General features: G+C 38.2%; 1 protein-coding gene across 1 annotated transcript in view; it reads left to right on the top strand.

Annotated features, from left to right (window-relative positions):
• Positions 1-26312, top strand: part of TGFB2 (transforming growth factor beta 2) — a 903020-nt gene extending 876708 nt beyond the window's left edge. Inside the window, exons 6-7 of the mRNA XM_044061434.1 lie at positions 7371-7524; positions 23798-26312. Coding sequence (XP_043917369.1) covers positions 7371-7524; positions 23798-23956 — 313 coding nt within the window. The 3' untranslated portion in view covers positions 23957-26312. The remainder of the gene's footprint in view (positions 1-7370; positions 7525-23797) is intronic.
• The last annotated feature ends 1184 nt before the right edge of the window (positions 26313-27496 follow it).

The following is a 27496-nucleotide window of genomic DNA, read 5'->3' as shown; positions in this document are numbered from 1 at the left end:
AGTGTAACTGGCCTCGATTAAATCATGGTTTACCTGCACTTTTCCGCACTCACCCTAAATTCCTCTAAAACACTTGCACTACTGACTATGAATACTGCCCTGTATTCAATATGAATTATATGATGGGTATGCCCTACAACAGAGTCAGTGACTCTACAAGTAGCCATGTTCAACTTTAACAGTGGGAGATTGAAAGATTATGAGTTCTATCCCCACATCAGCTGCTTACATTCATTTTCTACTACTGATACTGTAGTGTGGCAAAAGGAATATGTTGAACTCCTGAGGAGCTATCCTTCAGATGAGATGGCAAACTGATGTCCCACTGCCTGAGCTGTAGTGGCTCATGGCATTTATCAAAAAAGAAGAGGAGGAGTTTTCACCAGTAGCCTGTCAAAATGTCCACTGATTGGCATAGGTATCATCTGAGATCCCCCCTTGAAGTAGGGCACATACTTACTGGGACTAAACTGGTCAACAAAGTATACATAAATAATTGGTGTGGCTTTACAAGACAAGCCTGACTATAGTTTGCACTGAGTACCAGTTGTTTTGCCATTTTTTAAAGGACCCACTTCTTTTGGAAGGGGATGGGGAACATGAAATTCATCCCTTGATTGACACCTATGTCTCTAATGGACAGAAGCAGCCTGTAAATGGTTCATCTCTCAGGCCCCTGCTTGTAAATGTTTCATCTCCCAAGCCCCTGCTTACACTTATCAAGGGTAACAGAACTTGTCAGAAATTTGGGATGCATGGCTAGGCTTAAAAAGATCCTAGTGACTGTTAGCCTAGTACACACCTATGAACCTATGAACGACTGTCTCTTCCAGATGGCTTGGCTTTTACACATTCATAGACACATAGAAGTAATTTCTACTGAATTGTACAGAAAGCTTGAAGTTGCATTAATCAGTTCCATGGCTGCCATAGTGCAGTTCAAACTTCTCCAGACTTTGGCCTCTTCTCCAAGCTATAGTACATCCCTGTTTTTGCATCAGCTGCATAATTTTCCATTCTTACATTAACATAATTATATTCAATCATCAGTAATGGTGTTGTCCATTCTGATGCATTTTACAGACTGAGTGACTCATTGCAGTCTGTGTCAAAATACTTAAATAGCATGTAAAGAATTCTGGATCACTCCCAAAATCGTGTTCATTTAATGAATAAGTTATTAAAGTGCTGACAATATTTGGTTTTAGCTTTCATACATACAAGCTTTTCTTCAGAAAGAAACCATGTTCTAAAACCACCAGTATGTATAATATACATGTTTGAACCTGTACAGCTTTCTTACCACTTCTAACACTAAACGATGCGTTAAAAGTGTCCTCTTCAGGTATGGTGTAACTATTATATACTCAAGGATGCTAGGACTTCCTTCTAGCTTTAACAAAATTTTCCATTTTTCAACATTTTGTAACATTGCTACTTATCACCTGCTCTGAAATCATTAGACATCAAGTTAAGAACTTGAAATGCTAATTTATTATTCTCTTCAGATAATGGCATGCTTATACAGGGCAACGTTTCTACATGGATTTATGCTGTTAGTAAGCATATCTAATCTGCAATATTTGAAATTATACCCCATTTTACCAGGGGAAAAGAAAGCAGAACAGGTAAAGGAGCTTGCCTATCAACTTAATATTATACATAGCAACTAGATTATAATCTACATTTGTTAGCTTGACAACCTTGAATGCATTAGAGTCAGAATACATTAATATCCAGGTAGCCCAGTCCCACCTTCAGTATTTTTAAGAAGTTTTGATAGACAGTCATTATAATTCTGATTTTGTTAATTAGTGAAATTATCTTTAACACCAGCAATATAGAACCATTACAGTGCTGCTGTGAAAATTTGCCAGTTATATGTTACTACATGTTGATTCCTTGTCAGTATCCCAAACACCATTTAATCAAAAGTAGTTTCAAATGGACAGAGAGTGGACTGTTTTTGTCAGCTTTTGATTAACTTCAGTTGAACTTGTAAATCACACTTTATCTCCACACTCCCATATCCTGCTCCTGTATATCCTCTTAATTTTTCTAGTAATTCTGAAGACACTGTAATCTGCGGTGGTGGTGCTGCGGTAGCGTTGTCGCCTCACAGTAAGACGCTGTCCAGTTCGACTCTCAGCTAGAGCGTCTTTTGCATGGAGACATGAGTGAATGGGCGTACCTTCGTTGAAGGTTGTGCATCAGGGCTTGCAACTTGGCACATAAAAATCAACTGCCAATCATTAGCGGACCGGAGTTCCACTGTGGCGAGCCCTAACCGGGAAACGCCGAAAGACACAACAACAACTCTGAAGACATTGTATCTTAAAGGCAAGAGAAATCTCATTGTGACCACGATCTTTTATGATGGGTATAACATTCAGGCTAGTTTTTATTATCACCCACTTGGCTATTGCAGAGCTGACCAGTACCATGAGAATGTTAAAGAAAACACTACCTCTAGAACAGGTAAATGAAAAAATAGCCCAGCATGCTGATCTGTCTTATTAATTACATTGGTGCTGCATTGATTTCAACAGAACAATGCACAGCAGTCCTTGTTTTTCTAACACTATTTATGCTAAACTGAAGTCTACTCCTTATTCAATTAACAGAATGATTCTGACTTAAAATAATATTTATATGGTTGTCAGCCTACACATTTGTGTCTTTAGTGTAGACTTAAAATACATGATGTGTGTGCTATGTCTATACATGCAAGAATACCTCTGTACTTCTTTTATAAACATGTCAAAAAACCTATGTTCAAAAAACAACTAAAAATACTCCTTAAAACTCAATGGCTATTCCCATGTCCTAATCCACACTAACACACTCACTATTGCTGATTCTTATATATACTTTTCTCCCAAATTTCATATATTATGGTTAGCAAACTTCCTCACTTCCTGCCTTTCGCCTAGTCTTACTATAATCAAGCTCATACTTTTAACTGTGTAACAAGCTTTTTTACTGTGAGCTTATGCTTCTTCTATGTAAATATTAGAAACCTCTTTTCCTCATGAAGGGTCGAATATTTTATTCCTTTTGTTTTCAATACGATAATTGCCATAACCTCTACTCTGTAGTTATGTATCCAGTAGTAGTGAATTGCTTTTTAAACTTTAAGACTGAGGACTGTAACAAACCCTCATCTCTGTAAATATATATCTAGTAGTAGTGTTTTTGTTTGTTCTACTTATTTAGCTTAATAGAGCTTATCTCCCCTGGTCTCTACTGAAAATGGACATGTATCCAGTTGGACTAGCCCGGTCAACAAATGTAAAATAAAAAAAAATAAATAAATATTCATGTACCTATTTGGTTAATCAGCAGCTAGGTATACTCATCTCTGACACTGTATGCAAAGGGCTGATATGCTCACACAACCCTCTAGAAGGAATCTGCAGATTAATTCCAGGGTGTCCATTTACATTCAGTCACATGAGTGAGACTGACAATTCTTAACACATAATCTGTGGTGCACAGATGAGTTCCCCCACCCTATAATCTGTGCTGCACAGATGAGTTCCCCCACTCTATAATCTGTGGTGCACAGATGAGGTCCCCCACCCTACAAGAAAGTATCTGTTTTTTTTTTCTTTTAATGCCCTACCATGTACAGCTTGTACAGAGGTTCCAGAGGGACAGGTAGAGTGGAGCAATCTGCGTTGATCATGAAAATGGTGCCTAGAGTGAAGGGCTTATGACTGTAAGAAGGCCTTTTCGTAGCCCAGATACCCCAGTCTGATTTTCAGGTTAGGATGAAACCTTCTTCCTAGTGATTTGCTTTATTCTCCCACTCTCATCACCTGCTGTCTTACTACTGCAGATCTAAGAGCCAATGATGAGATGCTGCAGTGGGTGGCAGATGTCCAGTCTCAGCTTAATCATACGAGAGGCTGTTGTCCACTGTTATAACACCCATGTTGTTTGGGTGTCCTGCAGTTAGATGATGGTCTCCAGCATGTCATTATTGTTTCGTGCGTGTTGTTTATTTATTTGAAGCAGTAAACTGAGCCATTATTAATCTGAAGTGCAATCACTGATGTTGAGAGCACATCTGCTTCCTGTGTATAGCATGACTCTTTCTAGTGGCTGTCATGTGAGATTGCAGACATGGGCCACTGGCCATATTGGACTTGTAAATGTTCTGGCCAGAGGACTGACAATATCAGTACGAATTTATGTAAACAAAAAGCATCTAGCAGTGTCAGTGTTTACTGGTTTGCTTAAAGTGCACAAAAGCAGGACTTCCATTTTGATCCACAGCAGAAGGGAAAATCATTTTCTAAATTATTGACTGTATATGTGAAGAAATGGTTTAGTCACCAGAGAAAGAAACTGGAATTTATAAAAGATGGAGGCAGTTTGTTATTGCTGTTAAGGTTTCTCAGTCTTTTCTTTCTTAATTCCTTTATTCCATGTGAAGCAAAGATTTTATTAGTAGGGAGCACATAGTGCTCATGACTTATCCAGTAATTAAATAAAGACAGCTTGTATGGTTTTAGCATTATATTTACTGAATAATGTGCTGCTACTTTAAAAAACTTAAAGAAATAGCAATTGGGCTATTAAGCCCCCAGCTGTGTTAAAATAAAAAAAGAGTGGAAGCAACAATATATTTGTATTAGAGCTCCAGTTCTTTAAAATAATGCAGTTTATTCATAACTTTTTGAGCCGGTTATTAGCTCAGTCTGATTTATTGCTGTCTTTAATAGCTGCCCTGCCCACCTTACTTGTGTGTTGACCCTAACCTTATACGTTATATTACTAAAAACCCTTTATCTACTAGTACCACTACTGAGACAATGCTTGAGCTGTGTTTTTTAGCTGAGGTTTACTGACTGTGGGAGAGAAGTTGTCAATGTTTAGTTATTTATTTTTTGTACGTCACTCATTTGTGCATTCACTCTCTTTTTTGTCTATTTCTTTCTGTCCCATTTGTGTTGTCAACCAGTTATGATAAAATCATATATATATATATATATATATATATATATATATATATATATATATATGGGTTTACTATCAAAAGAATGAAAATCACAACTGCAAACGGTGATTTCCGCTACACATATCCTCGACTCATACATATTAAGTAGGTTTTAAAGTTGATGCAACAAGATCAACAACGTATTGTCAATCTTATGTTAGCAACTGCCATTGCCAACCATGCTTTGAGTCCCTGCCTTGTGTACGTCCTTCTGAACGGGCGTGCAAATGAATGTCGATATTCAGACGGTCACTCCTACCATGTTCGATGAGGAGGCTGTCGTCATTTTGACTGTAAACCATATACATGTATGTGTGTGTGTGTGTGTGTGTGTGTGTGTGTGTGTGTGTGTGTGTGTGTGTATATATATATATATATATATATATATATATATATGGGTCTACTTTAATTTGTCGAAAGCTCATTATTTTGGCAAACAAAAGTATGATCCTATTTACGCGAAAGTGCACTTTCTCAAATACGTTCACCAAACCAGAAATAACAATAAAGAGAAGCACTGCAGCACCAAAGCACGCTGCAGTGGGAATAAGGGAATATACCTGCTTCCCCACTGTAGGGCCATCTCTGAGTTAGCATATAGAAAGTAGCATGGGTGTGGGGCATGCAGAGGGCTTGCTATCCTGCAAAACTTCCTTTGTGGTGTCATTTTTTGTTTTTATTACTGGTTCAGTGAACTGGTATTCGCAAAAGTGCACTTTAAGTGCACTTTTGCATAAATGGGGTCGTACTTTTCTTTGTTGAAGTAATGAGCTTTCGACAAAGAAAAGTAAACCCTTATATATATATATATATATATATATATATATATATATATATATATATATATATATATATAGACATACACACACACACAAATTTTATATATATATATATATATATATATATATATATATATATATATATATATATGTATACACATATACACACACAGGTACAAACACGCAAGCTTTAGTTTTTGTCTTGAAAGGCACCATGTAATGTTGCTGTAACTATCTTTCTATTATCAATATTTACACTTAATTTTAGTTCCTCAGTCTGTTTTTTTTTAGTTTAGTTTCTAAATCTATTATCTCTCTCTATCAGTATCTTCCAGATTTAGACTTTCAAATTATACATGGTAAAAGGCTATCAAATACAGTGTTGTATTCAAGAATGGGTAAGATCAGTGAAGTCCAAAATGGAAAAAATTATTAAACATGCTTTTAGAGTTAGATGGTCTGCAGAATATATTTTTCTGATTTTGGTACATACATGTGTCAAAGTTTAAACTGTTGCCTATTATTGTCTCTAGATCTTTAAAAACAATGACTGTTTATTTTGTAGCCATAATTTATGATGGCTAAATAGTAAAGTACTCCATTTGTTGGCATTAAAAGTGAATTTATTACTACTACAGGAGATGCTAGAAAAAATGTGGCATTTTTATTGAAGTGATTGTGTTATCTAGCTCCAGTCATTAGCAAATGCTGTCATCTAGTGATCAATTTTTATATCTGAGAAGAATAGTTAAAACAGACTTGTCCTCAATTCTGAGCCCTGTGGTATCCCCCTACAGATAGAGGTAACATCCCCTTGACTTGCTGTGCCATATAGCTTGACCAGTGTGTTGGCCATTGAACTACTTATGTAGAGGCATTTAATGCTTTCAATTTGTCATTCTCTTAAGCTGAATAGTGCCCAGTGCATTAACAAGAGTACTTCCAGAGTGCTGAATAGTGCCCAGTGCATTAACAAGAGTACTTCCAGAGTGCTGAATAGTGCCCAGTGCATTAACAAGAGTACTTCCAGAGTAAGAGTATGTATTCCAGTATGGATCCTCATGAAGAGTCAGAGAACAGTAACAGCACTCCATGCAACTTTCAAAAATGACAGAAAGAGATTTTGGGGAGATACCACATCAGAACTTATTGCACCTTCAATAATTCTCCTTTCTGTGAGACTTACAATATGTAAATAACCAATGTTGTGGTTATGGGGGGGCTTGCCTTATTTTAAAATCAGTTTAAATGTGTAATAAGTTTTATATTTAACTGTTTTGTTAGAATTTCATTTAAAATTTTCAAAGTATTGGAACTTGCAAAATCAAATCATGCTTCTGAAAAGAAGTAATTTCAACACAGGTGAAGATAAAGGCAAAGTGATGATTCGAGCACTCACTGTGCACATTGTAGACCTATTTTTTGTTTTCTCATGATCTTTGTTGACACATTTTTGCCTTGTCTGTCACTCAAGAAATGCAGAGCTTCTTTAATGCTGTTTCAGGACATAGCAATAGATTCCAGATATGCAGTGTTTAAAATGTATATGTAATTTGTATTAAACATAATTATTTCTATTTTGGTAGGAATATACAGGACAACTGCTGCCTACGTCAACTATACATTGACTTTAAAAGGGACCTTGGGTGGAGGTGGATTCATGAGCCCAAGGGATACCATGCAAATTTCTGTGCTGGAGCATGCCCATATTTATGGAGTTCAAATACTCAACATAGTAAGGTAAGGGGGCACAGGTGTAAATGTCACTGATCACTGATGATCTTGCTGAAGGAATTAACAGGGAATGTGAATATGTAACAGACACATGTTTATCCTTTTTTACAATATTGTGGTTGCCTTACAGGTTATGCACTGACATTTGCACTTACATGATTATTAAGCAGAGACAGTGTTTAATATACATACCGGAGGGCTAGTTTAATACAAGGATACATATACCTTGCTTATTGAATTAACTTTTACTTGTTACATGAGTGAATGACTGGGTATGGAAGGCATATTGCTATATGCAGGATGGATGAAGCACAGGACGGCCACTTTTAACCAAAATAGGAAGCAGGAATATTAATATGTCTGACTAACAGTGCATACAGTAGAAAATAAGTTTTGGGAGTAGATGAGTAGAATATAGCTAAAAGAAAATATAATATTTCAATGAACTTTCCATTTCTCATTTGTAGAGTGGAAATCAACACATGCAAGAGTATTCATTTACTGCAGATAGAAAGCTTTGCCATATTTACTCTTTATACACATATATATATATATATATATATATATATATATATATATATATATATATATATATATACACACACATATAGGTTCATAGGTTCATACTAGGCTATCTGCCCTAGGGCATTTATAAGCCTAGCCAGAATGTGTTTGGCTTTCGCCACCCATTTTAAATTTATTTTGCTATGCCCTTTTTCGAGGTTAGTATACTGTGCCTCTGTCTAACAGTGACACAGAAGTGATACCCGGGGTAAACCTACGATCTCCCATCCACTCATCAAGATTCCTCTTGAAGAGAGTCAATGAGGGACTCTGCCTAACCTGGACTGGGATTTTATTCCAGAGTGAAGGGAGCCTCTGGGTTATGAATCTGTCCCTCCAGCGTGTCCTATTTATTTCAGTGCTGAGGTTCAAGTCTCTCGAGCGAGTAGCTCAATGGGATTTGGATTTTCTGAGGTGCAGCATGTCCATTAATTCCGGGTTGGACATGGCTTTATACGTCAGGCACAGATCGCCTCCGAGCAGGCGGTATGCCACTGAGTAGAGCTGGAGTTTCTTTAACCGGGCAGCATATGGCATCTGTTTGAGCCCTTTGATCCTCTTGGTGAGATACTTTTGGGGTCTTTCCAGTTGCTGCAGGTGTCTGGTAAGGTACATCCCAAAAGGGGCATTGTACTCAATTATGGGCCTGATGAGGGATGAGTAAAGAGGCACGATGACCTCCCCTGATCTAGATGTGAATCCCTTCATGATTATGTGGGGTATATAAAATGTTTTTCTAACCCCTTTGGCCACGTGGTTGTCAAATGAGAGATTGCTATCAACTTGGGTCCCCAGGTCCCTAATTACTTCTTCTGTACTTAATGGATTACCACCTATGTGGTAATTTGTGGGCACTTTGTTTTTGCCAAAGGATATGACTTTACACTTTTTGGCGTTTAGCTTGAGGCCATGGCTCTGGCACCAGTTGTCTGTTTCTATGAGGCTCTTTTGGAGGATGCTTGTGTCGGCTGGAGAGTCGATTATGGCACCCAGTTTGCAGTCATCTGCGAACTTGGTCAGCCACAGTCCTTCCGTGTTGGCCTGTACCTCCGAGAAATATATACCGAACAAGAGAGGTCCCAGGACTGAGCCTTGTGGGATGCCACTTGTAACTGGTTTGGAGTCTGACATGGCTCCAGCAATTCTAACCATATGGGTTCTGTCCTTGAGCCACTTTGCAACCCATCTAGTGACATAGGGGTTTATATTTAAGCTGGTGAGCTTATCTATAATGCCCAAGTGGGGTATTGTATCGAAGGCTTTTGCGAGGTCCAGGTAGGCTGTGTGGACCACCTTCCTCTTGTCAATGGCCTTGGTGACTGTTTCAAAGAAATCAACCAGGTTTAAGAGGCAGGATCTGCCCTTAACAAAGCCGAACTGAGTAGGATCCAGTGTCTGTAGGTCCCCAATATCTTTATTTATGAGGTCCATGATGATCTTTTCCATAGCTTTGCAGACCAAGCTAGTCAGGCTTATGGGACGCTAGTTTCCAGGATTCGTTGAGGCACCACCTTTGTGGAGAGGGACCACTGTTGCTGTACGCCACTCTTTGGGTACATATCCTGTAGTAAGGCTGAGATTGAACAGTAGTTTTATGTTTGGGTTTAGCTCTTCTTGGAGTTCATGTAGGACGCAGCCCGGGACACCGTCTGGTCCCATTGATGCTGTGTTTTTTGCTTTGGAGAGGGCAGCTCTTACCTGAGCATCTGAGATGTCAGGGGGGCAGCACTCTGCTGGGATAGATATTTGCCCTTTTGGTGGGGAGGTGGGGGAGAAGTTTGCGCTGAACCTGTCAGCTAGGATGTTGGCAATGTCTGTGGGCTCGGTGTATTTTTTGTCATTATGGACTAATTCTGAGCATGTCTGGGAATTCCCACCCAGGTTCCTAACATAACTAAAGAAAGCCTTGTGATTATCCTTAGTGTCCTGTGCAATTTTTCTCTCGAAGCTGGCCTTAGATGATTTTATGAGTGCCCATAGTTGTTTGCTAATACTGATCAGAGATGCCTTCCCTTTTTGGGATTTTGCTCTATCATGTAAGTAGCTTCCTCCTTCTATTGTATAGTTTGTTTATGGCTGGGGTCCACCAGACAGGACGTCTGCCTTTGGAGGATTGGGTCTTAGTTTTATTTGGGATTGCATGATCCATGCATTCCTGAAGGTGTTCATAGAATGCGTTTATAAAGGATTCTGCGGTCTGGGCCGTATTTTCCACAGGCCCGGGGGCTTTGAAGGATTCCACCTCGGTTTTGAGGAGTGTGAAATTTGCTTTAGAGAAGTTTTTCACTGTGTTTTTCAGGGCAGGGGGTGGAGTCATGATGTGAATATCCAGTGAGATTAGTTTATGGTCTGATCTTACTAGTGAGGGATACACTTCTGGTCTGGAGCATAGAGTCCCCATGTTGGTGATGATCAGGTCCAGTATATTTTCCCCTCTTGTGGGAGTGGTAACAAGTTGTTCCATAGCATTTGAGTTTATAAATTCTAGGAACCTTTGGGCTAGGGTGTTGGAGCTAGAGTAATGCTCCCAGTCTATGTTTGTGTAGTTGAAGTCGCCCAATATAATGGTGTTTGTTGAGACCTTCATATTTTCCAATGTTCTAAGGAAGGCCGAGTGGGGTTCCTGGGTTTGGGAGGGTGGTCTGTAGCAGGCTATAAACTGGAAGGCAGTTTTACCCACTGTTAGTTGCACATGGATAGTCTCTGAAGCTTCGTGCTGTGCCACCAACTTGGAGGTGTGGGTATCTTTGACGAATATTGATACTCCCCCTCCTTTTGTGGTTCAGTCCAAGTTTTGGGGCCGAAAAGCATGGTATGAGGTATAACCTGGTAGTGCTGGGGTGCTCTCGGGAGCCTTGAACCAGGTTTCTGTTACTGCGCAGATATCGATGTTCTCTATGCTAAGGAGAGTTTCAAGTGCGTGCATCTTGAGGTTTAGACTTCTGGCGTTGGGTAGCATTACTCTTAGTTTCTTATCCCTTTTGATACCTATGGAGGTGGGTTTGTCTTTTGAGCCTTGCCTAAAAAAGGCACTATGGGGGTAGCAAGAGCATTTGCCAATATCCGAAAGCCCAGGGGTGACATGTGCAAGCTGTCCCTAGCGAAGTATCGTGGCTTGTCGAGCATGTCATCCCAGGCTGACAGGCATTGGATCCCCTTTGAATGACACCAATACTTAAGCCAGTTGTTGAAATTGATCATCTTGTCTTCATATTGTGGCATCATTCTTGGTGAGGGTAAGATGCTACTCAAGGTCAGGGTCATACCAGCCTGGACTACATGCTCAGAGAGCTCCTCTATGTCTCTTTTCATGTAGTCCAAGGAGGTACGTCTCAGGTCATTCACACCAGCATAGACAATGACTGAGTCATATTTGTACTTGCCTTGGAGTGACCTGAGTGCTTGTGTTATGTGGCGGATCCTAACGCCCGACAGGCAGCTCACCATGACCTTCTCCTTGTTCAGCCTGGTGAGCAGGACGTCAGTGTGCCTGACGATAGAGTCACGTATTACAAGTGTATCAGGTGTGTTTAGCCTTAAGGGCTGTGACTGTTCGGCACACTGGCTTTGTGAACTATGTGTTGCACGTGTTTTGTTTTGGGGTAGCGGTTGCTTGGGTGTCTGCTTTGGAGGTCTCTGCTGCTTAGGCAGATTTTTATTTAGAGCCTCCGGGTATGTTTTTGTGTGTTTCTGTTTGGTTTGCTGTCGTGGTAGGTCTATGTGAGACTGGAATTTTAGTGAGTGTGGTTTCCTTCTCCTCCTGACTGGTTTCGCCAGTACTGAGTTGAGAGAGCTTAGCCTCCAGTATGGCTATATGGTTGCATCTCTCGCATGTGTTGGAATTTGTTGGGAGGTGGAGAGGGTTGTCTGTGTACATGAGGCAGTTGTAACATTGCCTCAAGATTCCCAGATTCACCAGCTGGACCGGAGAGGAGATTCACAACTGACCTTTGGACATGCTAGAATAGTATTGGGAATTCCTTTATAATTGAAAAAAAGGGCCAATGGGGAATAAGGTACTCAAGGGGAGTTTTTGAGGGTGTAGTGCTTTTAATATTTTAGTGCTGACTTATATAATTGCTTTAGTGAGCAAGTGCCAGGTAACTTAAATGCAATGTGTTACAGGTAACTTAAATGCAAAAACACAGGTAACTTAAATGCAAAATACATATATATATATATATATATATATATATATATATATATATATGTAACTATATATGTGTGTGTGTATTTTTAAAAATGCAGATACATTAAATGTAGACTTTCACAATACTGACAGTTCATAATGTATTCACACCAAAATACAGACACTCAGTACACAGACAAAAAAAACACCTAAACCCACATTAAAATCAGTAACATAAAACAGTCAACTTCTATGATTGATTTGACCTAAAATAAACGAAAATGGAATGCAAAAACTGTAAACCATACCGATACATAGGATATGGTTTGTCTTAATAGTGGTAGTGTAACAGTAAACATTTTTTAAGGGAAGGTTCAGGGTTTGGATGAGGGGCAGGATTAGGGTTAACACTCATTGGTAAGGTGGTACAGGCAGGAGGGTAACCATGACCCTAACTATAACCTTACACCTTACCTTAGACAAACCTTTCTCATAACACTACCACTACACAAGACAGGCTCACATGCATCAACAAACATACACAGTACTTAAGCTATCCCCTTGTCTTACCCTAACCTGCCGAGCACACGCAAATACATTCCCAGCTCTAATACCAACCCACTCAGCCCTGTCTACATTTTGACGTGTCTGCATTCTGATAGTTCCTCTCTCAGTGTCAACAATCTGATTGGCAACTTATATGTATATATATATATATATATATATATATATATATATATATATATGTACTGAAGTATATACATTACCAGAAAATATGAAAACAGTTAAGCAATTTAACAATTTATTGAGATTTTTAGATATATAAAGGAAACCACCTAAATCCAATTAAAAGGTACACACACACACACACACACACACACACACACACGTGTGTGTGTGTGTGTGTGTGTGTGTGTGTGTGTGTGTGTGTGTGTGTGTGTATATATATATATATATATATATATATATATATATATATATATATATATATGTATATATATGCAACTGAAGAAATAAAGAATTGCATGTGGTTAGCCTGCTGATGTTTTATGATTTACTTTATACATTCATGGTTAAAGATCTGGTGGGAAACATATAACAGAGTTGTAAAACAAGCAATGATGTGCAAATATCAGGAGTCATTATGCAAAATAAAAGGAAGAGATATGTAAGCTGAAAGTATGACAAGATATGCATGAAATGAGAGAATAAGATGGAAGAAATGAAAGCTAAAGATGAAAAAGTGTATAAAAACAAAGGAAAAATGGAAAAGTATATACAAAAAAAGAATTCTATCACTTTGTAATAGGGAAATATGAAACTGAAAGTTAGGAAAAGAATAACGTTAGAGTACAGGATGTAGTAAAAGATAGAGAAAAAAAAACAAGAAAACAAAAGTAGTAGAATATGAGATTTTGTATGGAGTCTAACTGATGTGAAGCTATATGTAAATGCAGAGATGAATCAGCAGGCAGAATACGAAAGGAAGAGTGAAGTAAAACAGCACCAGAAATAATACAACATACATTTGTACATACTGCAAACGAATGTCTGGATTGTGGCAAAGGCTGAAAGATGTTTATTTCTTTATTTACATAGTTGTGGACTAGGTAACTAGTTACTATGTATTTAGGACTCACTCCTAGGGAGCACTATAATGCTGCACCAGTGTCCTCCATCTCCCATGAGCCCCAGAATAGTTGTAGGAAAAGTGGGCAGATGGAAGCAACACCAGTGTAATAATTCTGTTTTCAGCTGCATCACATGTAGTGGATTTTTAGGAAAAAAGTTTTTTTGAGGTACAGCTGGTAAAAGTTATGGTGAGAAGACAAAGCAATGCCAATTACAGGGAAAATAAATACCCATTCTTGTATGTATTTAGAGCATCAGAGCATTGAAATGGTTTTATGGCATGATATTTCTGCATTTTCAGCTTTGTGAGACTGAATACACAAGTTGATTGGTACACTGCTGAGATCTGTGTTTGCCTGTCTCAGTGCCTATAGATGCATATTTTTTTAGCAAGAGTACTAGGTGTAAGGTGTAGCCTTTCAGAAACTGTCACACCTTTTTATTTGGTGCAGTTTGTGATCTCCGAACTGTAATATACTTTCAAACAGTATGCCTTTGTTGACAGTTATAAACACACAGGCATTTTCACAAATTCTGAGGGAGGGATAATTGTCTAAAGAAAACAGTCATGTCTCAACGTCTGGTTAGTGGGTGAAAGAAAAACAGTGCTGTCATGAAATGTTTTCTATATTGGCACATAACATTTAGTGCTAAGTGCTGTTTGATGGACTATCTGTCTGTTTTAATGTATTCTTTTTAAACTTTGAGCATGTAGTATAGCTTGCTCTTTTTGTAAACTTATATTTTACGTGTAATTAAATATTATGGTACTTCTCTGATACATTTTTTTTAACAAGAAATGAAGAAATGTTCTCAGATATGTAAACTGGATTAAACTGATGCATAGTTGGATGAGTTATTGGTAATCATCTTTGAAAGACGGTCTCCTGGCCTGTCTTCCAATGTCCAACAAAAAAGTGAGTATAATATTCAAAACACACACACACACACACACACACACACACACACACACACACACACACACACACACACATATACAAGTACACAATTACACTTTTCAACCTCTGAGCATTGCAATATGTAGCACCTGCACTAAAAATCATAGCAGAGAGTCAAAAAGAGGAACTGTGTCTTATTTTTCATTATACAATGCCTCCCCTAAAATGTGCACGCTGATTGGCCAGCCCAACCAGCGTGCCCGTTGTAAATCCCTCAATATAGTATAAAACACTGTCTCGCTATGTTAAAAGAGTTTAACATAGCGACACAGGTTTAAAAAAAGCAACGGAGATCTCCGTTGCTTTTTTTAAAGCTGTCTTGCTATGTTAAACTCCTTTAACATAGCGACACAGTGTGTAAAAAGCAACAGAGATCTTGCGATCTCCGTTGCTTTTTTTTTAAAGCTGTCTTGCTATATTAAATGGGTTTAACATAGCGAGACAGCTTTAAAATAAGCAACGGAGATATCCGTTGCTTATTTTAAAGCTGTCTCGCTATGTTAAACCCATTTAACATAGCGAAACAGTAAAAACAAGCAATGGAGATCTTGCGTTCTCCGTTGCTTTTGCCCACAGCTCTGATGTACTGCGCAGGCGCGCAGTACATCAGAACTGCCGCAGAATACCAGACAGCTGCGGAAGGGCAGTAAAGAGGCATTATACAATGCCATTATTTAAGAAAAGTAGTTATTTATTTTCTTAAATAATGTCATTGTATAATAGCAATGACCCACTTCTGGGTGTGGGTAATGCTGGATTTACCCACGGTTGGCTTTGTTTGGTACCGAGGGCGAAGCCTGAGGGACCAAACAACGCCAACCATGGGTAAATCCAGCATTACCCACACCCAGGCGTGGGTTATTGCTATACCATACAAGGTCTTCAAATACTAGACTCTTATACAGTTAGTAACAGGGTGTCTGCACAGGCTTAGTTTGCTTATTTAATAAGGTATCTGTCTGACTTTATTAAGAATGTCAGTGAGTCTGGGAAGAGCAAGATTAAATCTGAGGTCTAAAATCATAGCACTATGTTTAAATTGTGGCAGGTATGAGGCATGGGTATCTTTACTTCTCATCATTCAGAGCTGTGGCTTTATTTTTTGAAGTATTGAAAATTAGTTATGTCTTTTACAAATTCATACACTTGTCCGGATTTTCGAAGTACTCCCTCAGCTTGTTTCATTGAAGCAGAGAGATTGTCTCATTAATTCATTCAATAAAAAAACTTAATTTAGAAATTCTGACCTGGTTTTATAGCAGACTGTTACATGACTCTTAAAACACAATGCTAATCCAAGTAGGTCTGTGTGTGTGTGTGTGTGTGTGTGTGTGTGTGTGTGTGTGCGCGTGTGCGTGTGTGTGTGTGTGCGTGCGTGCGTGCGTGTGTGTGTGTGTGTGTGTGCGTGTGTGCGTGTGTGTGCGTGTGCGTGTGCGTGTGTGTGTGTGTGTGTGTGTGCGTGTGTGTGTGCGTGTGCGTGTGCGTGTGTGTGTGTGTGTGCGTGCGTGCGTGTGTGTGCGTGTGCGTGCGTTTGTGTGCTTTGCTGTTGTTACTGCTGCTTAAATATGGTGCTACTCGTGACATGCACCAGCTTACAAGGTGCAGAAACTCATTTGTTTATTGATACAGTAGCAGAAAGCACTTGGTGCAGTGCTCGTCGTTTTCTAGAAGGCAGAAGTAAGGGTCATGCTCATAAACATGCGATGTGGACACATATCCAAAAGCCCAGAGGCAGATGAATGATGTAGTTATTACTGAGCTAAACTGATCTCTTGTCTCTATGCAGATCTATCTAGAAAATCTCTACTGAAAGGTCATTTAGTACTTGACAGCTGTGCTAATACTATCCTCTTGGGTAGCATTACAGTATCCTTGAGGTGACTGCTGAGATTTTGTGAATGAAATAGGCATTTGCAGCCTTCTTTACACTTACTTCCCCTCTGCCAAGTGGAAGATAAACTGATGTTTTATTTCATGTGTATATTTACTGATATTTCTTTTGCTTTAAGATTATTCAGGAAACCCATGCTACAGAGTGAAATCTTATTTGAAAGCATTTACCTCTTAAAAGCCAACATTTATTTTTGCATAAAATACAGAACATAACATTAGCCAATATGGTGCATGGAAAACAAGTGTGCACATGTTTTACATTCCTGCTACAGAGCTTTTTATGACAGCTTGGCATCCCTTAGATATGTCTGGTGGGGGTGCAGACATTTCTGAGGGAAAGCAGCTGAGAAGGAATATGATCCCTTAGGATTAACAAAGCCATTGGCAAGTGCAAAGTTCCATTTCATAGCTAGTGAAAAAAATATTTTTGGAATTTTACAAATTATGTAAACTCTAGCAACAGCTATCATGAACCTCCAAGTATCTTGCATATAACATGTACAAAAATGTTGCAAGATTAACATTACTAATTATACTGATAGAAGTTCTACAAAGCATACTTGTGATCCGGTTTCATTTCTGAAATTAGCCAAGAGAAGACTGTGCATCTAGTGAACTTTTTTTCTGATTGGAAACGCAATCAACACTGTATTTTGGCACGTGAGATAACATAGCTAGTTGTAGGCAGAAACAGTTAAATTGGTAGGTCATGTACAAGGCCTTTCACTTTGACAGTATGTTTCATTCCCTGTGTGTGTGTGTGTGTGTGTGTGTGTGTGTGTGTGTGTAGAAACACATGCATGCTTTTGTTGCACTACATTTGCTTGATGGCAGAATAAGACAATTAAGCCATTCAGTCCCCTCTTTATGCACATTTAATACAGTTACATGAATAATATTGATGCTGTTTTCTGCATAATGAGATCAGACAAATCAATTCAGTCAAGTCACATTTATTTGTATATTGCAGGATTTGAGTGCTTCTACACCATGAATCCTGGGCATAAGGAAGATTCCCTCCTACCCTCAGGGCTGTGTATTCTTAGAGTTATAGAGGTGGGAGTGTGGAGACGTAGCCTGTTTTTTGAGTCCTGCAGTTTGAGATCATCAATCTTTGGTATCGCTGTTACTGTTACGATGTTTCCACACCAGTCGTAGTGACTTTAGTTACTAGAAAGCCCTAGTTATCATTCTTCCTCTTTAACAGATCTACCTTCCTCATTACCCTTTCTCCACATGTCCCTCTTGAATTCTCCTGTAGACCCTTCTACACCACCCACTCTGTGTGTGTGTGTGAGAGACACTGTGTATTTGTGTGTGTGTGTGTGTGTGTGTGTGTGTCTGTGTGTGTGTGTGTGTGTGTGTGTGTGTGTGTGTGTGTGTGTGTGTGTGTGTGTGTGTGTGTGTGTCTGAGAGACACTGTGTATGTGTGTGTGTGTGTGTGTGTGTGTGTGTGTGAGAGACACTGTGTATTTGTGTGTGTGTGTGTGTGTGTGTGTGAGAGAGAGACACTGTGTATTTGTGTGTGTGTGTGTGTGTGTGTGTGTGTGAGAGACACTGTGTGTTTGAGTCTCCAAGTGTGTGTTTGTGTGTATGTATGAGACACTGTATGTTTAAGTCTGCATGTGTGTATTTGTGTGTGTATGTATATGAGACTGTGTTTGAGTCTGAATGTGTGTTTTGTGTGTGTGTGTGTGTGTGTGTGAGACTGTGTTGTGTGTGTGTGTGTGCATTCATGTGCATGTGCCAAATATAAATTGAAGAAGTAACTTCTGAATTGTCATGTGATCCTGACCAACTCATTTATAGAATGCTGACCAGCTCATATGGTGTTACTGGTCCTGTCCAGAAGGTATGCTATGGTGAGCTGTGTTGACAGTTAGAGAGCATGGTGAGTGACATGGTGATAAATGGACATACAGACAGGTGGGAAATTAAGTGTCATTACAAGTGACCAGCCCTTACCCCTTACAGACTAGCCTTGCTCTGGTTGGTCATAGGGTGGCCTTCTGAAAATATGAGTTTCATGTACACTACTACTTTCGTAAGTGGAATATTTTAGTTATATGTAAGAATTGTTGCTCCTTCAGTCCCCTCTCTTATACACAGTGGTGCTCAGTATTCAGCGCAACCCTTGATATAGTCAGCTGTGCACATGTAGTGAGGGAGGGTATCAGCTCAGTGCTTTATGTAGTCGGCTGTGCACATGTGGTGAGGGAGGGTATCAGCTTAGCGCTTGATGTAGTCTGCTGTGTACATGTGGTGAGGGAGGGTAATGGACTCAAGGAAAGGCTTGTTGTTTACAAACTGCTTTTTCTAGTCCAGAGTACAGGATTTGATTGCTTCTGCCTCTTTTTGTCTACTTTATGACTTTGAGCAAGTCATGTAAGCAGACAGTGCTTTGGGTCACCCCTGAAAAGGGGCTCTCGTGTCCATTGGGCTTACCCAGTTGACAAATGAATAAAATAAAAAAAAAAACAGGAGTAGCTAGTATTAATTCTGTAGTGGTCTTTGGAGTAGATTGGGACATGTGAAAAGGCTGGAGGTGATAGTTGGAAGTAGGGTACAGAAGGGCTGGTAAAAAGTTGCTTATCAAACTAGACTGACAATTCATTTCCATTTGCTGACATCTTTAATAGGCTATAATACTTTATTACAACACAGAGTACTCATAAGACCAGGCATCCATTTGAAGATAGGGTGCTTTAGCATGTCAATTTGGAGGGGTGCAGGATGTCACTATTATAAGGATTGGCAATGGTATGTGTAGACTACTGCATATATTTTGGCATTTTAACCCCCTGCTGACCATCTATCTGATTGCCTTGACTCTGTCCAACCATCCTCTGCTGGGCAAGAGTCAGTTGTGGTGTAGCCATCTCTCAGACAGCCATTGAAGGAATGTTGTTATACTGTGATATCTTCCTTCTAGGTTTCTTGCAAGTGTTCAAGGGAGGTACATGTTATTATCACCTTCAGGCAGACTTGTCCTCCATCTTGAAAAGGATGACTTCTGCTAGGTCACTAGTCTTCACCATAGAGTCATTCGTGGAGGCTGTTCAAAAAAAACTTGACCCTCAGTCCCCCCCACTTCCCAAAGAAGTGCAGACAATGCACCTTCACTGCTCCCCCACTCTGGCTGGCTTTTCTGGTGGTCATACCAATACGCAAACGTGGGTTAGCTGGGCCGTAGTCAGATCTCCTTCTCCCACAACACATAACTGGCCACAACTGCTACATTTTCTTTCTTCTACTAAGTAAGCAAACACCTTGAATAGCCCATTAGGTGGCCCAGACATAGATATGGATGTGTCAACAGTAGGCATATAGCTACTGTTATTATGATTTAGTAATATTTTTGATAGGAAAATTTAGATGCATAAATGACAGAACTTGTATTTCCTGCGGAGGTAGGATCAAGATGATCCATATATAGTTGTAGAAATTTAACATAATGCCTACGTTTGACAGGCATGTGCAAGGGGTTCAGTTCATTACATTGAACCCATTTGCTCAGTGCTTTTTTAGAATTTCAAAAAAGCCAGTAGCTTGTTGTCTATGATTGCAGTCACACACGAGCTTTTTTTCCCTTTCTCCACTGTAGTGTGACAGAACTTGAAAAAGCATTGTTATCAATGTGAAAGTGCTCATTTTGAATAAAAGGTTTTATTGTGCCCTTCCATGGCTCCTGGTCATGGCATTTCATTTTTAGTATTGGCATTTTGTACCACGACTGGATTTACCTTTGTCTTCATTTTAATTACGTGTTCAGTGTAATGATATGAATCCATGCCAAGATATGTGGATTATATATGTATAAGTCATTCCTTTTCTTATCTTGGAATCTGGATAATTGTATATCTCAGCTACCAACAAAAAAGATTTGTAGGAGTAGAGTTGACATCATTATTATTAAAGGCACTAAGGTCATAAAAACTAAACAAAGTAGAGTAAAATGTAAAGAACTTCTTCTGATTCATTCCTGAGCATGACAATAGAACAAATACTAGTAACACTGTCACTATGGGCCATAATGTCAGAGACCATTTTCTCATCTGCTGTTATGAATGCAGTCAAAGATTATTGGTCTGCAGATGGGAGGTGTTCCTAAGGGGCACATAAATTAGTTAAGAAAGTAAAATATAATGAGCATGAACTCATATGCTGTAATTCTTGTGGTATATAATAAATGGGATATAATAAATGGGACACTGTCCTTTTAAGATAGCCATTGCTACAGAAAGCAGGCCTTCTGAGGGCCGTAGCTGATCGCATGCCTCTGGTAAAGTAATTCTGAAGTAAGTATCTTTTCAGTTAAGTTCTCTATTGGTCTCTTCATTATGTTTATTGTTTGAAGTGCATTCATCATGTAGCAGATACCCCATGGTGTCAGAAGTTAAAATGCCTCTGTTGTTTATAGGTCTTGATCTTTATTATACAGTATTTGCAGATAAATAAAAACATTAACATAATGGCAAATATCTCTAATTCCTCCTGGCAAATTGGAACCTCCAGTTAACTTAGCAGAAAGGCAGATACTGGAATCATAGATTTGAAAGTTAATATTGCTTCTGATTCATTAAAGAAAAGGAGGTACAAGCAGCTATGTTTTACACATAGCAGGAGAGAATGCTGTTAAAGTTTATAATGTGTTTGAGGTGTCACAGGGTGATAACATAATCTAGCTGTGGTAAAAGAGTGGTTTAAAGGGAACATACACAGTTATTTCCCATCTTAGACTTTTATCTTTTAAAGGAAATTGGGCTACATGAAACTATTGATTCTTACATGACTGAACTTAATGAAAAGCTAAAGTTTTAGAGCTAGAAAAAGTACACGATCCACTGGGGACATACGGTCACACAGCATGGAATTCAACCTGATCTTGGAAAAGTCGAGCTTTGGCGCAGGTGAAATGCCTCAAAGACAGTTATCCAAATTGTTGATGTCATTGCAAAAACTTTTTGAAAAAAATGTTCAATGATGTTAGGAAATTAAACCAGAAATCGCCTTCATGTTTAAGTTTAATGTGCTACCCATCACAACATCAAAACGCCAGTAGATGTACAATTGTACAATGCCAGTCAGTCCAGCCAGTGGGCAGTATTACTTTAGGAGGGACTTTGTGTGTGTGTGTGTATATATATATATATATATATATATATATATATATATATATATATATAAATATATATATATGTGTGTGTGTGTATGTGTGTGTATACATATATAAATGTGTATATGTGTGTGTGTGTGTGTATATATATATATATATATATATATATATATAAATGTGTATATGTGTGTATATATATATATATATATATATATATATATATAAAACGTGTGTGTGTATGTATATATATATATATATATATATATATATATATATATATATATACGTGTACATGTATATATAAATATGTAAATAAATATCCATACATATCTATCTATCTATATATATGTATATATATATATATATATATATATATATATATATATATATATATATATGGGTCTACTTCATTTGCCCGAACTTCCAATTGCCCGACACCTATTTGCCCGAAATTTCATTTGACCGACACTTCATTTGACCGACAAGTATTATTGGCAAGAAAATGGGATATACCCCCTTCCCCACTGTACTGCGACCCTGGAGTTAGAATATATAGTTAGGGGGTGTGTGGGGGGGTGAAGCCCCCCACTTACTTTTGTTTTACTAAGCAATATTAAAGCAAAACTAAACAATATAATATGAAATTAAGTGGGGGGCTTTGCCCCCACACCCCCATTGTGGGGGGCTGTGTCCCCCACACCACCGTAACTATATATTCTAACTCCAGGGTCGCACTATAGTGGGGAAGGGGGCGTATCCCATTTTCTTGCCAGTAATACTTGCCGGTCAAATGAAATTTCGGTCATTTGGTCTCGGGCAAATGGGTGTCGGGCAAATGGAAGTTCGGGCAAATGAAGTAGACCCATATATATATATATATATATATATATATATATATATATATATATATACATATATATATATATATATATATATATATATACATATACTGAAGACCAGAGTATCACCAATCAGAATCTTGAAACCAGCATACTGAAAAATTAAAATGTTGAACCTCATAATACTGAACTCCTGGACTTGCCCTTCTGGAAGAACCATGTTAACTCTCATTCCAGGATAAACAGACACTTGGTATTCAATTATATTCAGCCTTGTTGGGTTTCAACATTTTAGCCTTTCAGTATATTTATCAGGATTCATGTCCATAATATTCTGGTCTTCAGTAACATGACAGTAAACTATAAACATGTATGTACACACCCACAGTGTGTTGGTAAAGTAATTCCAACATAAATGGTTCTGAACATCTTTCAAAATACACTGTATCAGGTACCATGCCCTCCAGTGCAGCTCTTTAGAGCTTGCACTTTTAACTCCCAGTGGGTGCAGCCTGAACCTTTTACTAAAACAAAGTTAGCACCTCACAGTTCAAGTAAATGCGCATATCTGTGCAACTATAAGGGTTTCTAGAAAATAGCAAATGGCACACTATACAAAGTAACCTTTACAATTGTTGCATTCATTCAGTTCTAGGTGTTAAAATGGATTTTGTAAGCCTCAGTAGCCACAGTAAAAATGAATTATGTAATGTTGCATAAACAGCTTACACTATCTCTGTTGTAACCCTTCAAGCAACACATACTGCCAGCAGCATTTTCTTCCTATAGCTATGAGCTTGAATATAAGGCTAAGCAGTTCTGTCTGTGCCACTTGATTGATGAGATATTTAAAGAAATATGAAATTTATTATAATACAAATACATGTATGCAGATAATAAACCTTGGCTCTAGATGATTGTCACTGTTGAACTGACACCCCAACCCCATGAGCAAAAATGGGAAAAAGGAGTTGTGGATGGATGGTTCGGTGGATCTCTTTATATGCATCAGAGGTCAAGTACTAATTCAACTGTTTTTGCCATTGTGTAAGTTTCAAGATGAGAAGGGTAGTCTTAAGTATGCTAAATGCAGATTGGAATTATAAAGAAGTTTGTTTAATAAATGATGCATCTTTTCTTTTTTTAGGTGCTCAGTTTGTACAACAGCATAAATCCAGAAGCATCTGCCTCTCCATGCTGTGTGTCTCAAGATTTAGAACCTCTTACTATTCTCTACTACATTGGTAAAAATCCCAAAATCGAGCATCTTTCAAACATGATTGTAAAATCGTGCAAATGCAGCTAGAAGAATCACAAGGTGTCTAATGGCCAACTCAAGAACCACCCAAACACCCCAAACACTCTGGGTTGTCAGTGTTAAAAGTCCAGTAATGTGGTTAATAGTTTGAACTACTTGGAAGTATCACAGCAGACCATGGAAAGCAACATGCTGATGGTAATGCTCCTGAACTTCACCTGCTTTATTAGTGAGATAGACAGGAAACACTGGAAGAGTTTAAGTGTTAACACGGGAATGGACAACTACGTAAAGGAGTCCTATGTAGAGGAATTGCTGTATTGGTCTCATGTGCCTTACTTGATCTTTTTGTATTAAATACAGTAGACACCCTACCAGTTCATTTTTTTCTTATTTTGTTTTAATTATTATTTTTTTAATAAAAATCATTATTTATTGGTGTGCAGGTTTTGTAAGAGGAGGCATTTAATTTGGATTTTCATTTGAACATGGTGCATGACAGATGAGACTATCTGAACTAAATTTGAGAGTGCTGGAAGTGCCTTTACTTTCAAAGTCCTCCAAGTAATGACTTTCAACAAATAGTGCATCAAGACTTTACAGGTATCATATTTGTTCAAAGAAAGGGGAGCTCAAATCTGTTTATGAGAACTTTTTTACTAGTCTCCAAAGATGATAGTGCTGCTGAGGGACTTTGGTGTACATGGCTGTTTTACCCAAAAAGAATGGTTCTGCAGAATTATGCCACCATCGTCATTCAGCCAAACAAACTTTGTGCTCATTCAGGATTTCCAAAATTATTAACTGTTTGGTAGGTCTTCAGACTCTGGTGTTGGCCATGTTCACAGCGGCTTGATCAAAAACATATTCCTGTCATGCCTCCAAATAAGAATCAGAAGGATGACAGACTGATCCTTTTGTATATAATTTTCTAAAATTTGCCACCACACCTTTGTCCTGTAAATGCCTTTTTGAAATGTAAGGCACTCTTCTTTGATCACTGGGAATGAATTTTCCTTTAGCTAGTCAGTATTTGTTGAGTCAGGTATGTTTAATTTGCACTAAAATAAAGTGTTAAATACAAGGTACATTTAATATACCTTTGTGTCTTAAATGTTGTGTGAATTTTATGTCTACCCCTTCTTGAGATCCCTGGTCTGGAAAGGATATAAAATACTGGGATGTTGTTTACCTCTCTAAAAGAGCCTTTTTGTTATGCATCAGAATTCAGGCTATTGCATTCCTTGAAGCGTCTTCTACTTAGAGGTACAATTTATCATTGTGTCTTTCTCAGATAAATGCCATGTGAACAGTGAGTGCTGTTTTCTGACAAGGCCAGTCAATAATTTAATTCATAATATTGTTGCTTTTTAAGGAAGGACGAATTATATAATTGTTTGGGGGTGTAAAGCTAAAGAGGTTGTTATTGTAATTTCCTCCCCTAGTTCTTAAACCTAAACCTTGCAGTGGGTTGCTTTTTGTTTTCATCAACAACTTTTATTCTGTTTCTCTGCTAATGTGGCAAAAAACATGTGTTTCACATATGTTTTAGTGTATGTCTAGCATGTTTTTTCCTTTACGTCTCAGCTATTTGGTATGTAATACTTAAAAGTCTGTAATACCTTCAAGTGTACTGAACTGTAACTTAACTGTGCTCGACAAAATGTATGTATTATATAACCAGTCGTGGCAGAGATATACCTGGAATTAACTGTGGTGGCACTTTAGCCAAACCTAAAAGTACTGTCCATCAAAAACACATTTGAAAGTTCTCTGTCAAAATCATCGGCAGAAAAGCATGACATCTATGAATGCTGAAAGCAGGTAGTTGCACTTTTTTCTGGGTTTGTGGAAGAAAACTAACCTGAGCTTAATTACAATCCAGATCTCACCATTTTGTGAGGTTGCTTCTTTTACAACAAAACCTATACCATAAATGCTTCCAAACTGGATTTGTTTAAACTTATTGCTTTTGAAATAAAAAGATACAGGATGATGCCAGAAACTATAGCCATGATATAGCTTGGGCATCTCCAGATGTATGCCATTCTGATATACAGATATATTATTCCCTTCCTATGTCCATTAGTTTGGTACCTGTCCTTTCCACTGTAATTCAGTGGTGCTTCACTGCTTCCTACTGCTTTATACCAAACAGTTAAAAAACAAGCAAATCTGTGTAGAGCTAAATTCAAAGAATTTAATTTAGTAGAAAATAAATGATCTCCGTTTGATTTTAGGCATTTCTTTTTTTCACCATTGTAATTATTGGTGCAAACTATTTCCCTGTTGTTATTCTTGACCTGAATAATGTAATCAGTGTTGTGTATGTTTACCTAGTACAGACTGGGTCATGTGAAAAATATCATCAGAGGCAATAAAGATAGGGAAGCATATAGCTTTATTTTACTGTTTTTTTTTTTTTTTTTATTTAACAGGTTAGATCCCACTAGGCATTTGGCCTATTTCCAAGGAGACTTGAGGTGACAGTTGTACTAAAGGGGGGAAATTTGGTGGTGTCATTAAGAAATTCCCTTATTCTTTTTTTCAAGAAGTGTCACGGGAGCCCTAAAATGCATTTGTACTACTACCAACTCTGGCATATAAGACTGGTTTAAAATGTACTAGGCATTGTTCCAGACACCTTTGTTTAACACAATATTTTATTATCTTTGTTCTAGATACTGAAGCTATTGTTTATTTTGTAAAATAAGAAATACATTTTTTATCTTTTATTTTTTTTTGCCTGTTTTTTTTTCTGTGACTACACTCCCACATTGATGACATGAGAGGTATCTGCATAGAACAGCAAATCATTGTTGGTAAAGGAAAAATGTCTTCAGAAGGTCTGCTTACTTACTTTTATTATGGTTTCAGTGATGTGGCATCTCATACATTGAGTTTCAAAGTATGGTGTTCTACTTGCAGTATCTAGCTGACAATAGGAACAGAGTTTGCGCTTGTACTTAGAACATGTATACAGTCGCCTGTAAAGTAGTCTATGTTGTGAGTATTCTGGAAGCAGCTGATAGGTGCTCCTCTGTCTGTTTTCATATTTCAGCCCATGGCAGCATGACAAGGAGGTGACAGCACTAATGAAATCTGATGGAGAAATATATACCAATTAAATAAGCTGCAAAAATAACCCATTTTTTTGGAAGCTGTAAAGTCTGATAGTTTGGATTGTAAGGGAGTATTCCTAGCTATGTGAAATTCTTATTTTTTTCTGCAAAACTGTGTTTAGGTTCATAGATTAGTACTAGGCTAATTGCCCTTATGGGCCATTTTAAGCCTAGCTAATTACCCCCTGTGAGAGTCAAACCCTGTACATTGTGTCTGTAAGGCAAACACCTTAACCATTATGCCAACCTCCCACCCGTTTAAATGATTTTAATTTCTCATACAATGGACAGCAGCCTTTATGCTGCACTGTACTGCAGGCAGTGGAATATTAACCAAAATATTTTTGACTAGTCAAGTTCTATTTTCTCATTTTTCTGGCACCAGAGGTTAGTGTATTGCCTTTTAGATCAGTAACCTTTGTGATCCATTTGAATGAATGAGTATGCTCACTAGGCTTTTTAGAAG

This window comes from Protopterus annectens, chromosome 1.part0, assembly GCF_019279795.1.
Source record: "Protopterus annectens isolate FY-2018-M chromosome 1.part0, PAN1.0, whole genome shotgun sequence".
NCBI lineage: Eukaryota > Metazoa > Chordata > Ceratodontiformes > Protopteridae > Protopterus > Protopterus annectens.
Note: the sequence above shows the minus strand (reverse complement) of the source record. Positions and strands in the feature narration are given on the sequence as shown.